This window comes from Buteo buteo, chromosome 26 (genome assembly GCF_964188355.1).
Source record: "Buteo buteo chromosome 26, bButBut1.hap1.1, whole genome shotgun sequence".
Classification (NCBI taxonomy): domain Eukaryota; kingdom Metazoa; phylum Chordata; class Aves; order Accipitriformes; family Accipitridae; genus Buteo; species Buteo buteo.
The window spans coordinates 6285670-6302500 of NC_134196.1; the positions used below are offsets into that span (position 1 = coordinate 6285670).

The 16831-nt window shown below is 36.6% G+C and overlaps 1 protein-coding gene across 4 annotated transcripts in view; it reads left to right on the plus strand.

Annotated features, from left to right (window-relative positions):
* The window catches only part of POC1B (POC1 centriolar protein B), a 57168-nt gene that overhangs the window by 12907 nt on the left and 27430 nt on the right, over positions 1-16831 (plus strand). For all 4 annotated transcript variants that reach the window (XR_012654501.1, XR_012654502.1, XM_075058147.1 and 1 more), the window contains exons 7-10: positions 186-319; positions 1155-1223; positions 4334-4486; positions 11610-11690. Coding sequence is in view for 2 of the 4 variants with exons in the window: in XM_075058147.1 (XP_074914248.1) it covers positions 186-319; positions 1155-1223; positions 4334-4486; positions 11610-11690 (437 nt within the window). In the remaining 2 variants the exon portion in view is untranslated. The remainder of the gene's footprint in view (positions 1-185; positions 320-1154; positions 1224-4333; positions 4487-11609; positions 11691-16831) is intronic.

The window sequence follows — 16831 nt, forward strand, 5'->3', positions numbered from 1 at the left end:
TCTTAATTTTTAGAACAGAACTAAGCAAATACTTTGGAGAGTCTGCTATGCCCCAGCACTTTGGTTGTTTTTCCCTTAAATGAAGTAGGTTGTTCTTTGAGAATTAGAAAAGAGCAAAGAAATAAAGTGTACATTTCTTGTTAGTAGATATCTACAGTCTTTGAATATTGTCTTTTGTAAATTAGTTCACAGAGCAGGGGTTAATTGTGTATCATTCCATCCTTCTGGTAACTATCTCATCACTGCTTCTACTGATGGTACCCTTAAGATTTTGGACCTCTTAGAAGGAAGACTTATTTACACTCTTCATGGACACAAGGTATATGCAATAATCCTATTTAAGTGGAGATCTTAATAGATTATTCAGTATCTTTTCAAAGGGAGAGTAACACTTATGCCATTGTGTCCTGTATCTTGCAACTTGCAGATAAACTTTAGTGGACAGCAAAGTGCTGTATTAATACACCTTGTCACAAGTGCATAAGGAAATGCATCAATTTTACCTATGACCATGCAGTCAATCTGTCAATATTGTATGCATGCTTAATGTTAAGTAATAAAACAGGTTCCGAATTAATTAATAATTCACTCTTTTGATTGTCAAAATCAATTATTTGGCACGTTAGTCTTTTTGTCTATTGAAAAACAGTGCTTTCTAAGGAGGGGGAAAGCTTATGGAAGATAACTTTTGTAAAGAATGGCAGACACTTTTTCCCTTTCCTCCTAATGCAAAACAAACACCACTTTTGATAATGAATCACTCTATCACATTTTCTTGAGTAATCTAATATATATTTGATAATTTTTCATTGCAGAGTTGAAGCATAAATTCTAAGGAAAATGCCACTGTTTTCCTAGTATTGATCGTAATGCATTGTAATGCAACATCTTACAAAGATGTGCAATATTAACTCTCCAATCCAGTTGTTTTGCAAAACTTTCACTACAGTTAAATTGTTCCTTATTTTATTAAACTCGAAAGAATCTATTTATATTGGGTAACAGCATAAGTGTTTTTCTCTTTGCATTAAAATACCATGATTACAGTAATAGTGTAATTTTAATGTATGCATAAGTGTTTTTCTCTTTGCATTAAAATACCATGATTACAGTAATAGTGTAATTTTAATGTATGCTATTTTTTTTTCTTTTAGGGACCTGTACTTTCTGTGGCTTTTTCAAAAGGTGGTGAAAAATTTGCCTCAGGTGGAGCAGATGCTCAGGTTTGTGGTATTGTCTTTTTAAATTAAATGTCTTAATCTTTGTTACAGTGGATGGGAGTTAAATACAGTATGTCACAGTAACATGCTAATTACAGTATGTTCACATGCATTCTGTCTAGTAGTGAGTTATATAGACTTTGTTTATCCTAAAGTTAAATTTGAGGAGAAAAATAAATACATCCTTTAAAAATTTGATCTTAACTACTTTCAATTGGATGTTACAACGAGAAGACCACAATACTATCCACTTCTTTTTTTGTATATTAAAATAATGATTTTTTAAAAATAGAAATATTTTAAGTGTTGCAATCCATTGTCAACAAAGTAGTTGTGTTGCAACTAGTATTAATGTCTACATGTGCCATTAGGTTTTCACTTCTTTTAAAGTCACTACTCTGTAATTGTAAGAATTAAGTTGTAATACTGGGAAAACTTTGTCTAGAATTGGCAAAAAAAATCTTGTGTTAGCTTTGCTAATTTACATTGGTGAAACAACAAAGTACTGGATTTCGTACAGGGAAGAGTTGTTTTGAGCATTTAAAACAAAAATTATTTTAAATTGGACAGCAAAACATACAATTAATCTTCATCTGCTGTGATAAATCTCATAATTACAAAAATACTATCAAGCTTAGAATCATCTCTATCAGGTCTTTACTTTCTCCAGAAAGAACTTTTGTAGCCCAAGGCTTAGAGTTTGTCTGAAATATCCCTTAATACTAGTTGTCTTTTTCATTGTTTCCTGTTATAAAAAACTAAAAGCTCAATGTAGACACAGACAGCCATGCTGTAGAAATGAAGATCTTTTGAATTTACCATAAATGATGTTTATATTCTGTTTTGTGGAGTTTGAAATATGTTTCAGCTAGTTACAGCGACAGTCTTCGAAAATAATAAATACTTTTCAATTAAAAACTTCAGTATCATTAGAAAGAATACAGTCTGTTTCTGGTTTTTACTTGATGCTTCAGGTAGCACACTTTCTAGAAAGATTTGAAAGCACTCAAAGAAAATAATTAAAATTGCTTTCTATCACAAGGCGTTAGTAAGAAGCAGTGCCAAGACTTGCAGTTATTGGAAAAGTGAAAACGTTAGCAAGTTTCCAATATTAATTTTACAAGTACAAATAAAAAAAACAACCCAAGAATGGGGAAAAGATATTTACTCCTTGAGCCACTAGTCTAATCTTTTATTTTCCATACTGAAGGGTTTTTTAATAAGAATTTTTCTGTTCCAAAATGAACCTTTGATTCCTAGGTAATCCTGAATTGTTGACCTTATTTTTCATGAGTATTTTTTTTTTGAGTTTTATGACGATTGATATATTATACTTAACTTGAGAGGAAGTGAAGTGCATGTAATAAACTACGTCACATGACAGAAGATTCATCTGAGAAGCTATGATGATGGAAAGGACTTAGAGTATTAAGTAAGCCTTACGCAACCTCCCAAATAAATGCCAGCATACCCTGGGAATGCCTGTCTTCTTGCAAGGTTCCTTTGAATTGGGGAACCCTGAATGACTTGTGTGTTCAGTGCAGCCATGTCTTTGCCTTTCTTCTGCTCTGACTCCATGCTGTAGAGCTGGTGGCACATGGGATCATGGAGTGAGTAGGTATTTTAGTGCAAAAATCTATAAGATCACTCATTTCTCAGCAGTTTGGTATAGTGGTTTCATGCTGAATGTGTGAGAGGTACGATCCGGTTTCATCAGGAAGTGCTTTCTTAGGTAAATGTTGAATTTAAAAAGTGGTCATAGTAGGTCTAGTAATGAATCCTGGTTTTATTTACCTTACAGAAAGGCATGTTTTTATTTGTTGAAGTTTCTCCCTTTTTCTTGTGAACATTCCAGTGGGAGTAGGCTATTTATTTTGCTGTAACTTTCCTTTTGTATTCTAAGTTTTAAAATGTGCAGTGCTAACCATTGTGTGGTAACTGCCTATGTACATATCGTTATCTATAGTACACATAAGACTTTATTCTTCAGGGTCCGTTTTCTGTTGGTGTATACATACATGTACTCCACAAACATCCTTTTTTGCTTACTTGTCCACAGCCCTTTTCCAGGTCTGCCAGGAGGATAGTTGTGGGACCTCTTCTTAACTTACTGTGATAGAATTCAGTTGGTTTACTGTAAATGTAGTGTGTATTCATTTGAAAAGTTCTGCTGGCAGATCAACAACGTCAAGCTGATGAGCAGAGGCTGGCCATAAAAGTATCATCTATCCCTTGTGCAGTATCCAAAAGATACTGTCTGCCCACAGCATGAGTTGGAGGCAGCTGATTCATTCTAAGTTTACCACAGATTACTTGCTCTATACACATATTATTTCAAGACTATTGCATTTTCAAACAACAGATAAAATCTGTTTTTTCTCCATCAAAGAAGAAAAAGCAGTATGTCTGCTTCTAGTTTCAAGTTTCTTTCTGGTTGGTGCAGACCCAGCTGAAAACTTTGTTCAGAAGCATATTAAGTATTTGAAGCTAGCATTGGATACTTTTTCTGTTTCTTCCTGTTTGCTTCTTTCCCCAATCAAAAAAAAACCCAGAACGTGTAGAGTTCTGAAGTTCATGGTCTTCACACTTCTTGACTATATGTGCACATGACAAATTATTTCATTTACCTGCTTCCATGGAAGACATAAGACCTTTTACTTTTAAGTGAAAAACCAAAGTTGTACCTATTCCTTTGGAAGGTAGTAGCCTGTGCTGTTAATTCAGCTCTTACCATATAGAAGAGACAACTCCTTGTGTCTGGTGACTGCTTTGATGTAAAGGGAAATACTTTCTTATGGAATAACTATTTTTCTAAGGTTGTGCATAGTTGCTTTTACACTGTTTGCATTGCAGTTGAGATACTCAAGGCATATACGGATGTTTCCATGCTGGTTTTACTCTTACTAATTTTTGTTATCTGTAATGATGAAGCTGCAGATTTGAAGTACGAGATACTCTGGGGAAGTGCCTGTGTTGTAGTAGGGATCAGAGTAAGTGATGACAGCAGGCTCATTCTGATGTTGTGATCTATTAGTAATAACAGACTTCACTGAATAATTGTTTTGAGCACTGAATATGCTTCATGTAGTTACTGATATGATGGCTTCTTGCAGGTATTACTATGGAAAACCAACTTTGATTCATTTGATTATAAAGAAGTTCTTAAACACCATATTAGGAGAACACATATTGATGATCCTCCTCATCTTCTTGATATTTACCCGAGATCACCTCATCTCCATGATGAAAAGCCTCAGTCAGTTGAGGTGAGTGCAATATGAGTAGTATGAAGACTGAAACTATTTTGGTGGAGGAGAGGAACCCTGGTAGAATCCATCACTAAGTAGTCTCATGTGTCTGGTTCTGTTGTCAATTTGGATATGAAGGTTTCTGATACTTAACATTTTGGTCAGAACAAGAGCAGGGCAACTGCACGTATGATGAGCTTCGTAAACAAACTTCTTTGCCAGACTGTCATATTCATTGTAAGGTCAATGAATGAAATTAATTTTACTGGTCGCAGCCTTCCAGTATAGGTGATCAGTGATGGAACAAACTCAATCACAGTATCTGCCAGCAGATTTAAACCACTCTTGCTGCATCAACAGTTTGCTTCAAGACCCATTCAAATTGCACCCAGTTATGACACGTGCTAAACACACACAGTAGCTTATAGCTGCAGGGTTCAGCTGCTTTTTTTTCAGGTCAACTTTTCCAGATCTCTGCTGTTCAGATGCTTGGTGAAGATATGAATATTCTCTAAAGTAATATTCCAGATTTTGTCTTTTTTTTTTTTTTTTTTTTTCCCATCCCTGGTCCCAGGTAATTGAGAAGCTCTGGAAAAGCATTAATGAGTTCAGGCTAAAGTTAAACTAAGGGTAGGAAGCACCTCATTACCAATACTGAAAAGGCACATAAAGGAAATCTGATAGTTGAATGTCAAGAAATTATTCATCAGTTAGCTTTGACAGATTTCACTTAACCTAATGTCTGCCTTTCTTAATGTCTGTAACATTTGTAGCAGCTTACAGGCTTCTGGGTTAGCTGCTGTGTAGTAGTGAAAGGGCTCTATCTCCTTGTCATTTGTCATAGCAAAGTTTTGGACTCTTGTGGTATATTTTCTAGCCTGATTTCAGGATTTTAAGAATAAAGTTGCTGTGTTTAGTTTTCTATTAATAGCACATTATCTGTAGAATATCTTGCTCTCAGATAAACAGGGAGTATGTTATATTCTTTAAGACAGAACAGTGTCTGATAGCTTCAACAAAACTGATATTACTGTAGTGCACTACATATTTGTATATTTAATAATATAATAATTATTAAGATCTCTTCTGCAGCTTATTTTCAGAATTAATGTAATAATAGTTTAGACATTGTTAAAGTGAAGTTATCAAGTTTTGTTGCTCCATATGTTTTTTTCTTTTTTTTTTTTCCTAGTATCCCATCTGCACCTCAGACAAAATGCAGAACTGCTTGCTTTCTATTTTTCTTTTTCATGAGAAACAGAGATAGATGATTGATCTTAACTAAACTGCAGTGATGGTATTTTAAGAGATGCAGTAAGATATGCAAGAGTTACAGGGAGGCAGGAAAGGCGGTTCAAACACAGGGTATTTAAAAGCATAGATGACCTTTTCAGGTTTGCTACAAGCCACTGCAATGTCATCTAGACACTTGAGAGATGTTATAATACATTGCCTTGAGTTATGCTGAGCTGGTTAAGTTTAGTCCCCTCTAGCAGGAATGAAGATGGATTACCTAAGGATAAAGTTCAAGTGGAAGAACACAAAAAAAATTCAAGAGATGTACAGGTAGAACTCAAGAGGGAAGTAATTCTGTCCATACTTTTTTGAATTTGTAATGTCTCATGTTTCTCTAGGTTTGTTACTGCTTTTGTGTAGCTGTTGCTTCTCTATCCCTGTTTTCCTCAATGTGGCAAGGTCCCCGCTATTCCAGAACCTAGTTCTGGGGAAATAGTACACACAAAATGGAGCTGGCTTTGCTCAGAATTTACTCAGCTGGGTTCAGAGAGACAGTTGTAGTGTTTTCACACACCACAGTTGGAAATGCTTTTTGAATGAAACAGCTTGCACAAGGCCATTAAGAAGTGCAGGTACCACCTGGTAATTTGCCTTCAGGATAGTGACTGAAATGTGGAGCTTGAGTGTACTTTCACCTTTTCTCAGAACTTTTCTTTATTCACTCTTCAAAGCTATACACAGAGCCAGTAATATTTAAGATACCTTTTCTCATTTTTTTTTCTCTCCCTGCCTACTTTTTGAAGCATAATTAACTTTTACAAGAAATTCCTTACTCATTTCTCCTCCTCTTCAGACCAGCAGTAGCATCAATTTTAACGCAGTGTTGAATTTCTTGTCCTTGAATTATAAATCTTTACAACTGTTCTCCAACTGCACTGGTCAATGCGATTCTTGAATATTCAAGTAAGTAGAGGTTTAAAGCTTATAATCATTACAATTATTCAGACAACTTGGAAATGTAAGTAAATTGTTCTCTGAAGGCATCTACTTTTTTTCCATTGACCATAAAGGTAATCTTGGGTGACCAGTTCAAATACAGGTGTCTAGCAGTATGTCTAAATTTAGCTGAGATAAATCCCAGTCATTGTCTGTCTTTGGAATAAGGAGCTTTTGGAGATATTTGAAAATAGTATGTTTAATCAGTAATGCAGTTTTAGTGCAATACACTAAAAGAAATGCATTCCACTTGGTGACAGTTGTATTTCTGAATTTCCTGTGTTTGTACATAATTAATCTTTCATATACTAGAGGTGTCTTTAAAGCAGATGGAAGATAGAAATAAGTTTTCTTTAAAAACATAGCATTGAGGTTTGAACTTAAGATTTGTAGAGTTTATATCGTGAGCATGAAAAGCTACTATTGATTTAGTTACATCTTAAAATTTTCAGTGTAATTTCAGTTGTATTTTCTTACCTGAAGGAAATCCAAATATACGCTAGGTGGCAGTAGAAATAAGAATATATGGCTTGCTTGGAGTGAGGGTGCCAGTCTAGCCCAAAGAACAGTGCTTAGTCAATTTGAAAGCTAAATTTCTCTTGGTATGTTTGGAGTGGCTATTCACAGCTAGCTGCATTACTTTCCTAGGAAATATTTTGTGCAAGTCTTTTGAAACTTCCTCTTTTAATTTTATTAATTTTTAGGGTTTTGATATAATACCAATGCCTTATGAAATGCATTATAAAAATAAAGGGAAGGGAGGGGGCTGAGATTGGATATGCTTTACTAAAACCAACAGAGGGATATCTGTAGGGGCATGATCGTTTAATTAAAGCATATGGCTGAGAATCACATTCTTAGTTGGGCCTGCTTCTTTTGTTCTTCCCCTAGTGCTCTGTCTTAAGCAGTGATCCTAATTCCTGTCTCTCACTTTCTTTAAATAAAGTATTTTGGTTTCATTCCATTTCAGTCTTCAGAAATCTGTAATTCCTTACATGAAAGGTTCTGTAAAAACCTTCCTTCAAATATATTTTCTTGTGCTATGAATCAAAATGTGATAATTGCATCATCGTATTGGAAGAAGATAATGAAAATACTTGATATATCAGTTTACCAGGTAATTAAAGGAAAGCTTTGGAAGAGTGTTTTTGAAAACCTTTAATACATGATAGTTCTTTCTACCTTGCTTTTTAGTGTTCTGTTTTTTCTTTCTTGTTTTCTGAAGTTATGTCTTTCCAAATATGTTTGGGGAGATTATTTAGCAGCTAACTGCATCACCTTGTCAGGAGATGTCAAGTAATTGGAAACTTTTACACTTAGCTTCATCCTATTACCTCATTAATTTGTAGTGCAATATTAAATACAAATATTTGCAAGAAGGGTTTAGCTACAGCCTTCGTGGTTTTCTGCTCTTTTCTTTAGATACTTTGCTATTTCTGACTTCTTGTTTAACAATTTTATAGATATATAGATATAGCTTTTAATATGTCGTATGACAGTTTCTGCACCACTAGTCAGTGTTTGCAATGCCCCTCATCCTCCCCTTATCTCTGATAAAGCAGTAAGCAGAACTATATGCAGAGGAGACTTTCATTCCAGCTCCAGGGTGTGACACTTGCACATAAAGAGCACATTTTCTTAACTTAATCATACCATGTATTTATTTAGCAACCCTGTATCAAGAAAAGCATTTAACTCATTCTATAATATCCCTGATGTATATAACAAGGAGATATTATCTCAAAATGTTTCAAGAGCTATTAGTAATAATACTACAGTAGCTCCTCCACATTAGAATATTGATAGGTGAGAGGGACCTGATGTCCTTCTTCTGCAGAGTCCTGCAGGTGCCTTGTCCTCTCTTCAGTGCCCAAATAATGCATGTCGGAAAAAGACCGTAGGCTTAGCTGCCTATAGTGTGATTGACGTTCAGGTAATGTGTTAATTATGTTTATTACAGGACTGACTGAAGGTCAGAAGCAAATGACCCTGGTTATGCTGGGCACTAAACAAATGTAAGCTCTTCAGGAGTTGTCTGTTTAAATATACAGGGTATGTAGAGAGGGAGAAAAAGCAAAATTTGCAGTTCCCCTCTTCCTCGCCTTAACTCTGATGAAGTGGTAAGCAATACTATATGCAGAGGAGACTTTCATTAGTCATGTTTCTGTAGAGAAGAAACTAAAGGAGAAGTCCAGTTAAAATGGCAGAGCTTTCAGATAAATGGGAAATTATCACTTAGACCATGTTATCTGGCTTCAGTTCTCCTTTTTCCCTTTCTTTCCTCCAAGTCCATTTGACAAAATTGGAAGAAAGCAAGACTTGATCCTAATATCTACAAATTGAGGGAGAATTTTAAGTTATCAGCTCTGATGGTCCTGTAGCAGGATGGGTTTTCCTGATTGTCTCTGGGTAGCTCATTCTCAATTGATGCAACTATAATCTGAGTTAAAAGACAGAAAACCTACCATTCTTCATCCATGAGCTCTTTTTTGTTTATTGAAACTGCAATCCAAGAAGGAGCTAAACACTGCTAGTCAGAAAGGTGAAATAGCTTAAAAACAGAATTAAGATCTCCCCTTAAGGAAGGGTTGTCATCTCTGATTTGTAAGTGCTGCAAAGTGTGAGGATCACTTTCAGCTTGAATAATCAGGTAACATCCATATTTAAATGTATTTTTGCCTTCTAGCTTGCTAGTAAACTTTGTTCATCTTCTTCCTTCTCCCCCACACCCACATTTACCAAGGAAGATTTTATTTCTATTGATTTTAACAAACTTCTGAGTGTAAGTTAAGGAAATCCAAATGAACGGAATGAAAAGGCTTCAGGCAGTACAAGATGCTATTGCCTGCCTTCCCTGGCTACTAATTCCAGTTTTAAGATCTCATTCTGGCTACTTAACAAATGGATCTCTGACCTAAAAATCTATATACCAACGTATGGGCAGGGATTTTTGCTTGTGGAAATAGCACTGAAGCTGTTACTGAGTGAGCAGCTCTGGCTGAGCCAGAGTTTTGACAGCCTTCAGGTGAAATAGTAGGCGGCTTCTCCTTGAAAAGACAAAATAAAGTGACCCTTGTATCTAATAAACTTTCAGCAACTAAAAGATAAACCTGTCACTAGGCAAGTGTGAGTTTTAGGGGTTTTCTTTATTTTTTTTCCACTTCCAAGTAAGATGGTTGGAATTAATGCTGCCTCTGATAAGGTCGCTGTTGGGTTACTGATGACAAGTTGAATAGAGGAAAGTTCATTTCTATTTACTACACCAGACTTCTTGGTGATTTGAAAGTCATCTAGTCTATCTGTGAATTTTGTCGGTTCATAAAATAATAAGAATAGTACTTCCATACATCGCACTGAGAGGGCAAACGTATTAGGCTGTGATACACCTGGGTAATACAATAGTAGAAAAAATACACACCCAGATTTTTATAGGGAGGATATTTTGATCCTGAGGTGAAACCATAAGATAAATAAAGGCAGCAGCTTTCTCAAACTTTATATTCTGTTATATTTTGTTAATGCTTCACTTTCAGGAAAGGACATGAGCAAAATATTGCTCAAGTTAAAGATTAACTCCTATAACCAACCATAAGTGAGTAGTCCAACTGTGATATTAAGACATTGAAATCGCAGATGTTATGATGACATATCTGATCAATCAGCCTCTGACATTATCCCAGTATAAAGTAGCTTTTCCTGTAGTTTTAGGAAGATTATGATTTGTGTTTGGCTGGTTAACTTATCACAGATTTCAGCGTTACCTCCTACCTGTTTTCCACAACAGTGTTTTTCAAGTTATTTTGACAATCAGGGTTGGCACGTCAGAAGCAAGCATGTCGACAGTCTGTTTGGTTGCGATAGATGACTTGAGGAACTCGAGTGTGAGCTGGGAACTGATCGATCTGGGCTGCGAAGTGCGTGCTCGCTTTCAGCTTTAGTGCTAATGGTGTACCCACGTCAGTAAGGCAACTGGGGCTTAGGGACTGGACTGGTGCACGCCGTCCTATGCATTGCTGAGCCAGAGTGGCTGCAACTGCGTTGAGCCTAGCTTAAGCTGAGTGGTGGTGGGACTTGGAAGCTGCGGTATGACACCGAGTGAGGATGTGCCCTAAGTAAACTACAACAGGCAGGGGACCAGTGTAACATAAAAAAAAAAAAATAGTCGTATATGGAAACCTCCACAAGTGGAGGGCTACTGCTGTCCTTGGGCTGTAACAAGCTGATCGAGCATCGTTGCTAGAAGGCAGCTCTGGAGTCCAGAGTCCGCTTCTGCCAGGGACAGTTCTTTTAGTGGAAGGAGGAATAGGAAAGACGGCCTGAGCTGCCCCCACAAGTGATTGACGCTGGAAAGTGAAACACTAAGGTGACTTTCAGGAGCCCTTATAGTTGTTGTGCACATGCAAAAACTTTCAAAAGCACCTGCAAGAGGCAGTTACAGAGTTGGGAAATTTTCTGAATACTTCCTACTGCTCAGTATTTCAACAGCATCGTTGGCCACTGTTAATTGCATGGCTTCAGCCTTGGGCAGGTTTTGAGTTAGTTGTCTTAGTAAATCAATTTCAAACTAGTAATTTCATTTTTATTGATTTGTCATACAACTAATCTTCTTAATGCTTGCACCTCTTGTGGTAGAAATCCCCTGTGTTAGTTTTGGGTGATGGAAGTTTATGAAATATAAATTATATTTCTGTAATAAATGCATATGTGGATTCTCTTTCTGTATTATATGATTGCATTTTACGTGGTTGCAGGGTAACGTCCTACCTTTATTTTTACTAATTTTAAAGTCTGTTTCCAGTCCTTAGTGAATAGTGGTGCCTTAACGTAGCAAGTGGTCCTTTTTATTTCAGTCTTATTTCCCTTTCTCTACTGGTGCTGAAATAATAATATTATAATTAATTTTCAACAGGTTGACCCTACCTTTGATGTGACTAATACGCAGACACCTGACCCACCTGTCATAGAGATTAGTTCATCTTTCAGCACTGCCGTAAGTTGCCTTCTGAGGGGGGGGGGGGGGGGGAGAAAAAAGATAGGGTATAGCTTAAACTAACAGGTTATTGGAAAGGTGCTCTTTCTGTCTGTTTGAATGAATTTATTTTTTTTTTAACAACTGTTGACTGCTCAGAGCTCAATATCCAAACTTATCAAGCTTTCTTTCACAGTTCCCAAGGCTAACCAGAAGATGGTGTAATAGCAAAACTTTAACATTTTACTAGTAATTTTACCCATATACTAAGCAGAAATTCTAATTATAAGCCCATGCTAATTATATCTAAATATTACTGTTAAAATTTGTGGCTTATTCTCAAACACTTCTTGTAACTCTTTGTCTTTATCTGCAAATAATGGGAAACCTAAAGAATAGTTGCCTCACTGATAAAATTCCAAAATTCTTTTTCTCTTCTTTAATTTTTCTCCTTTTAAGGCACCTAGTAGTTCTCTAGGAGAAAAAAAAAAGTAACACATTTTAAGACAGAATTATAGGATTAGATCCTTCTAGTGTTAGCTTTTCATATGACATTGGTATGGCATGTGGGAGGAAAGGAAGGCAATGTTTTAACGGTAGTTTCGTAGGAGGAGAAATATGCTCTCCTGGTATGAAATCTAAAAGACGTACTGTTCTAGTATTAGGTTAAAATGAGAATTTCTCTTTTAGCTCTAAATCTGTTCCTGTGAAGGCATAAATTGTATCTTGAGCAATTTTAGTTACCATAACAAGAGTTTGTGTGGCTGAAGGGTTAAATGTGAATAGGCAGCAGGTGTGGTTTCTGCTGTTCTATTTTGTCATGAATGCTTTATGAAAAGGTATTTTGTGAAAGTACTTTATAAAATTCTTTAAGATCATTTATTGAAGATCATGATACAGAGGTTGATGTCTAAGAGAAACTTTTTCTTCAAAACAAATAATCATATAATAACTTTTATTTGAGATGATAATTCCATATATATTAAGGTTTAGCAGTTGTGTTTTCACAATGTAAATACGGTTCTTTAAGGTAACTTCTGTCAAAAGTAATTTGCAGACTTACAGAAGTCTCTTTAGTGGGCTTGACAGACAGTGGATTGTGGTGGATATAATATATCTGCTACCTATCACTTTAAAATAGTCTGTGTTCATTACTTCCTGATCTTAATAATGATCACAGAATTCAAACGTATGGTTACACTGTAATTCTTTGTTACATACCTATAAATCTGCCAATCATTTAATCTCCTTCATTAATTCTTCTAGTATGAGAACAGTTTATAAAACTTCATGCCCAGAACTCATAGTAGGAATAAGTTGACCCACTAGAGACATCACCCTTTTGATTACTGGCTGGCTCGCTTTACAGTCTTTCTTGTTACAAAAATGTTGCTTTAGAATTCACGCATTTTGGCTGTATCGGTAATCGCTACTTTTTTTTTTTCCTCCGTTATCTTAATCTCCTGTTCACCATTGATTCTCACTTTTCTGCATCTCAGCACTCACTGTCTGCATCTTTTTTCCATCTAGCAACATTTTTGTATACTTGTTACTTGGACTACAGCCTTAAGGACAACAGCTCTGTCCAACACACCACTATTGACACAAATCCAGAAACCATTTGCATGTCTTCTCTGCCACTAGCATCCTTCCTCCCCCATAGTAAGTAACACATTCCCCAACCTTGCCAGTCTGGCTGGTCCTCCCTACTTTCTAATGTCAATTCATCTTTTAGTGTCATCATCCTCTTCAGTGTTTGTCTGCTGCATTACCAGCTTCTGTTGTTTGTGGAATTATCACCTGTTTCTTAATCAGGCCAGCCATCCAGTCTCTTTGTGTCTTGTTCCCAAAGGGTTCTGGATCGCACTGACTTGGACCTTTTCATCTGAAGCTGGCTCAATTTCCCTAATGTGTAGAAGCCCTGCCTATAGAGGCTTCATGTGTTCTTTATAAAAATCAAAGGGGAAAGGGCAGATGCTGGATTTCTTCCCATCCCACCTTCACTACCAGTTTTCCTCTTGTTACTGTTGTCCTCACTGGAATGGTACTGTGTTTGTGCATTATTTGTGTATTTATTATTTGTTTAATCCTCCTCTAACTTGAGGTTACCAACCTCTAGTCTAATTCATCCTCCTCCCCCATCCCTCTCCCTGATTCCAACCCCCCGGGTTGTTCTTTTTCTACTGGTTATCAAAGACAATATCACTGTACACTTTTTTTTTTTTAAACTTGTCAAGACCCATCTTAAAGCTGCTTGTGGCTTTTTGTTCCTACTTCTACTGGAAGAATGCTGTTCAAATGACTAAAAATCTTTGATCAGGTTGCCAGGTTAATTTACAAATGTCCTGTCTATACCTACTTATTCTTTTTGAAGTGTTTTGCTCTAGCTTAAGCAGTTCTTCTACCCTTTTGATATGTAGAGAGAGAAAAATGCACTCTGCACTTACATATCTTTAAGGGTTCTTGTTCAATGTCTTTATCACGCATGTAGCACAGCAGGGCCTAAGGGTTATTTACAAAACACCTTGGCAAGTCCCTGGATCACTGGAAGTAGCTAATCGACATATTTACTTCAGTTCTGCTGAAGAAGAGATACAGCCTTTCTCGGATCACTGTCTCAAGTATTTAAAGACTGGCTTATCTGGGACAAATAACAACATTGAAGCTTTTGTAGGATCTGTGATGAGTTCCCTAAAGCTCCCTGAAATATCTTCAGGGAAATTGGAAGTCTGTGCAAAACCTTGTGATGTTTTGTTGAATGGCTATCAAAAGTCCTGACAGTAAGCGGGCAAACTCCCGTAGATCTCAAGCCAGTCCAGAAAATAAGAGAAAGTGTTCTCCCTATTGAGAATCTCTTCTTCAGCTATTGGAACTGTGACTGGCCTTACTGCTCATAGGAAATATGCTATTACTGCCCCTAAGATGACTTGTGGCAGATCAAAAAGGTATTCCTTTTCCTCCCTTCTGTAAAGATTTATTAATAAAAATGATGAGCAGTACAGGTTGAGTGGGATGTCTGGAGTCATTTCATCTAACCTCCCCCTTAAAGCAAGGCCAACTTCGATCAGGTTCCGAAAGGCCTTGTCCAGTTCATTTGTTAATAAGTGTAAGGATGGAGATTCCACCACCCCGCTGGGCAGCTTGCTCTAGTGTGTGACTGGTGAAAATGTTTTGGTTTGTTTTGGTTTTTTTTGTCGTAATATATGGCTAGAATTTCCTATGTTCCAACCTGTCTGTTGCCTCTAATTCTAACACAGTCGTTCTCTAATAAGTGTCTGGCTCTGACTTCACTTATCCACCCGTTAGATATTTGAGATGGCAGTAAGATCTTCCTGTATCCTTCCTCCTTAAGGCTGAACAAACCTGGTTTGCTGCCTTGTCTTGTATATCATGTGTTCCAGCCCCCTCACCATCTTGCTCGCCCTCCGCTGGATTTGCTCCAGGATGTCAATGTCTGTCTTCTATTGAGAAGCCCAAAACAGGGGACACACAACTCTAGATAATTAAGTTGCTGCTAAGTATCACTGTCATCTGTTCTTGACAACTGTCTGCCTGGAGAAGATTTGCAAAACAAATATTTAAAAATTTATCACTCTTGATTCTTTATTGTGTATTTAAAATACATGTTTAGATATTTTCTTTGTAATTCAATTATATTTTGAGCTTTATCTGTATGAGGAAATACTGGTATTATCTCTTCCTCCCACTCCTCCTCTTCTTTTCAAGGAATTTTAATTTGTTGCTTCATCAAAGCCAACAATCCATAACAACTTCCACACTTAAAATGCCTACTTATGTGGGTTTTTTCAATTTACCTACTTTTATTTTCCAGCTTCAAAGACTAAGGCAAGATATGCAGGTATGAATGTTCTCATAGGGATTTTGCTAGAAAACACTTAAATTATTAAACTCCCTGAACTCTAAACATGTTATCTTTTCAGCTTGTGTTCCAAGTTAAAGCTGTAAGGTCAGCTCTTTTTGAACATGGTGAAAAACCTGTTTTCATCCAAGATTCACATTGATGCAACTTCCTTTGTAAACTTTGTGAAGGGAATGTGGTCACTGTGTTGGTGGAAAAAGTTCAGGGTAATCTTCAGTATGGAGCAGCTTTCTTTTGGACTATGTTTACAAAGACATTAGAAATTCCTGTCTGTATGTTATTATTGTCAGGGAAATAGCTTTGAATTTGATTCATTTATTCAGTTCACCTGTGTGTTACTAAAACCAGTATAAACCCAAGCTGCATATGCTTAGCTAACTGGAATTTGCATAATGCCCTGACTTTTCCAATGGTAAGAGCCTTCATATGTTGCAGTTATTAAAAATGAGGTGTGTTCTAGCCTTTTACACTCTGAAAATGTTCACTGAATTGGGGTCAAGGTTTGGGGGCTAGGGGTGGTGTTTCTTTCTCCTTTCTATCTCACCGAAGATTCTGAAATCATTACTGCCTCTCTCCCACCCCTTCTTTTCCATGTACCAAGCAGCGTAATATTGCTTTTGTTTTCTGAACTATTGAAAAGGAAAAACTGTAAGCCTTGTTTCCCTTTGGGAGTATTTCTTCGTGTTTCATCCTCTGATTTTACTTTTTAGTTTTGAGGGAGGTTGGGTTTTTTCAAGTCTGTAAGTCAATACATCAGTAACCTCTGGTCCCTGATAAGCTGTTGGGAACAAGGGAAAGTTGATGATGTCTAGGTACTTTTTACTGACAGCAGCAGGAAATCACTGTAGAGGCTCTCTAATGTTCCATCCCCTGACTTTGCTCATGTAAACAGGATTTGGAGGAAGCAAAGCAATGTACTGTAATCTGGAAGTCAGAATGTCTGCGCTGGCTGGGAGATGGTTGCTGTTTTTTTCTCTTCCAGTGCTAGTTAACGCTGAAAACAAGACATGTTTATTGTTCATTTACAGTACGATTTCTACAAAGCTAAGACTGGATTAATTATTGGAAGGGGAAAGATAAGGATTGTTCCTGTTTGGAGCAAAAGGAACATACTATGTTTTAAAATAGAAAGTGACCAAATAAATTCTCCCCCCTACGCCCAGCTTGTTAAATATGTGAAAGCAAATAAGAGCATGTGCAACTTTTATTCCTCAAGGTAAAACAATGATGGTTTATCTGTACTGCACTTGTAGTAGATGTCTTGATGCAAAAAGTAGAAGTA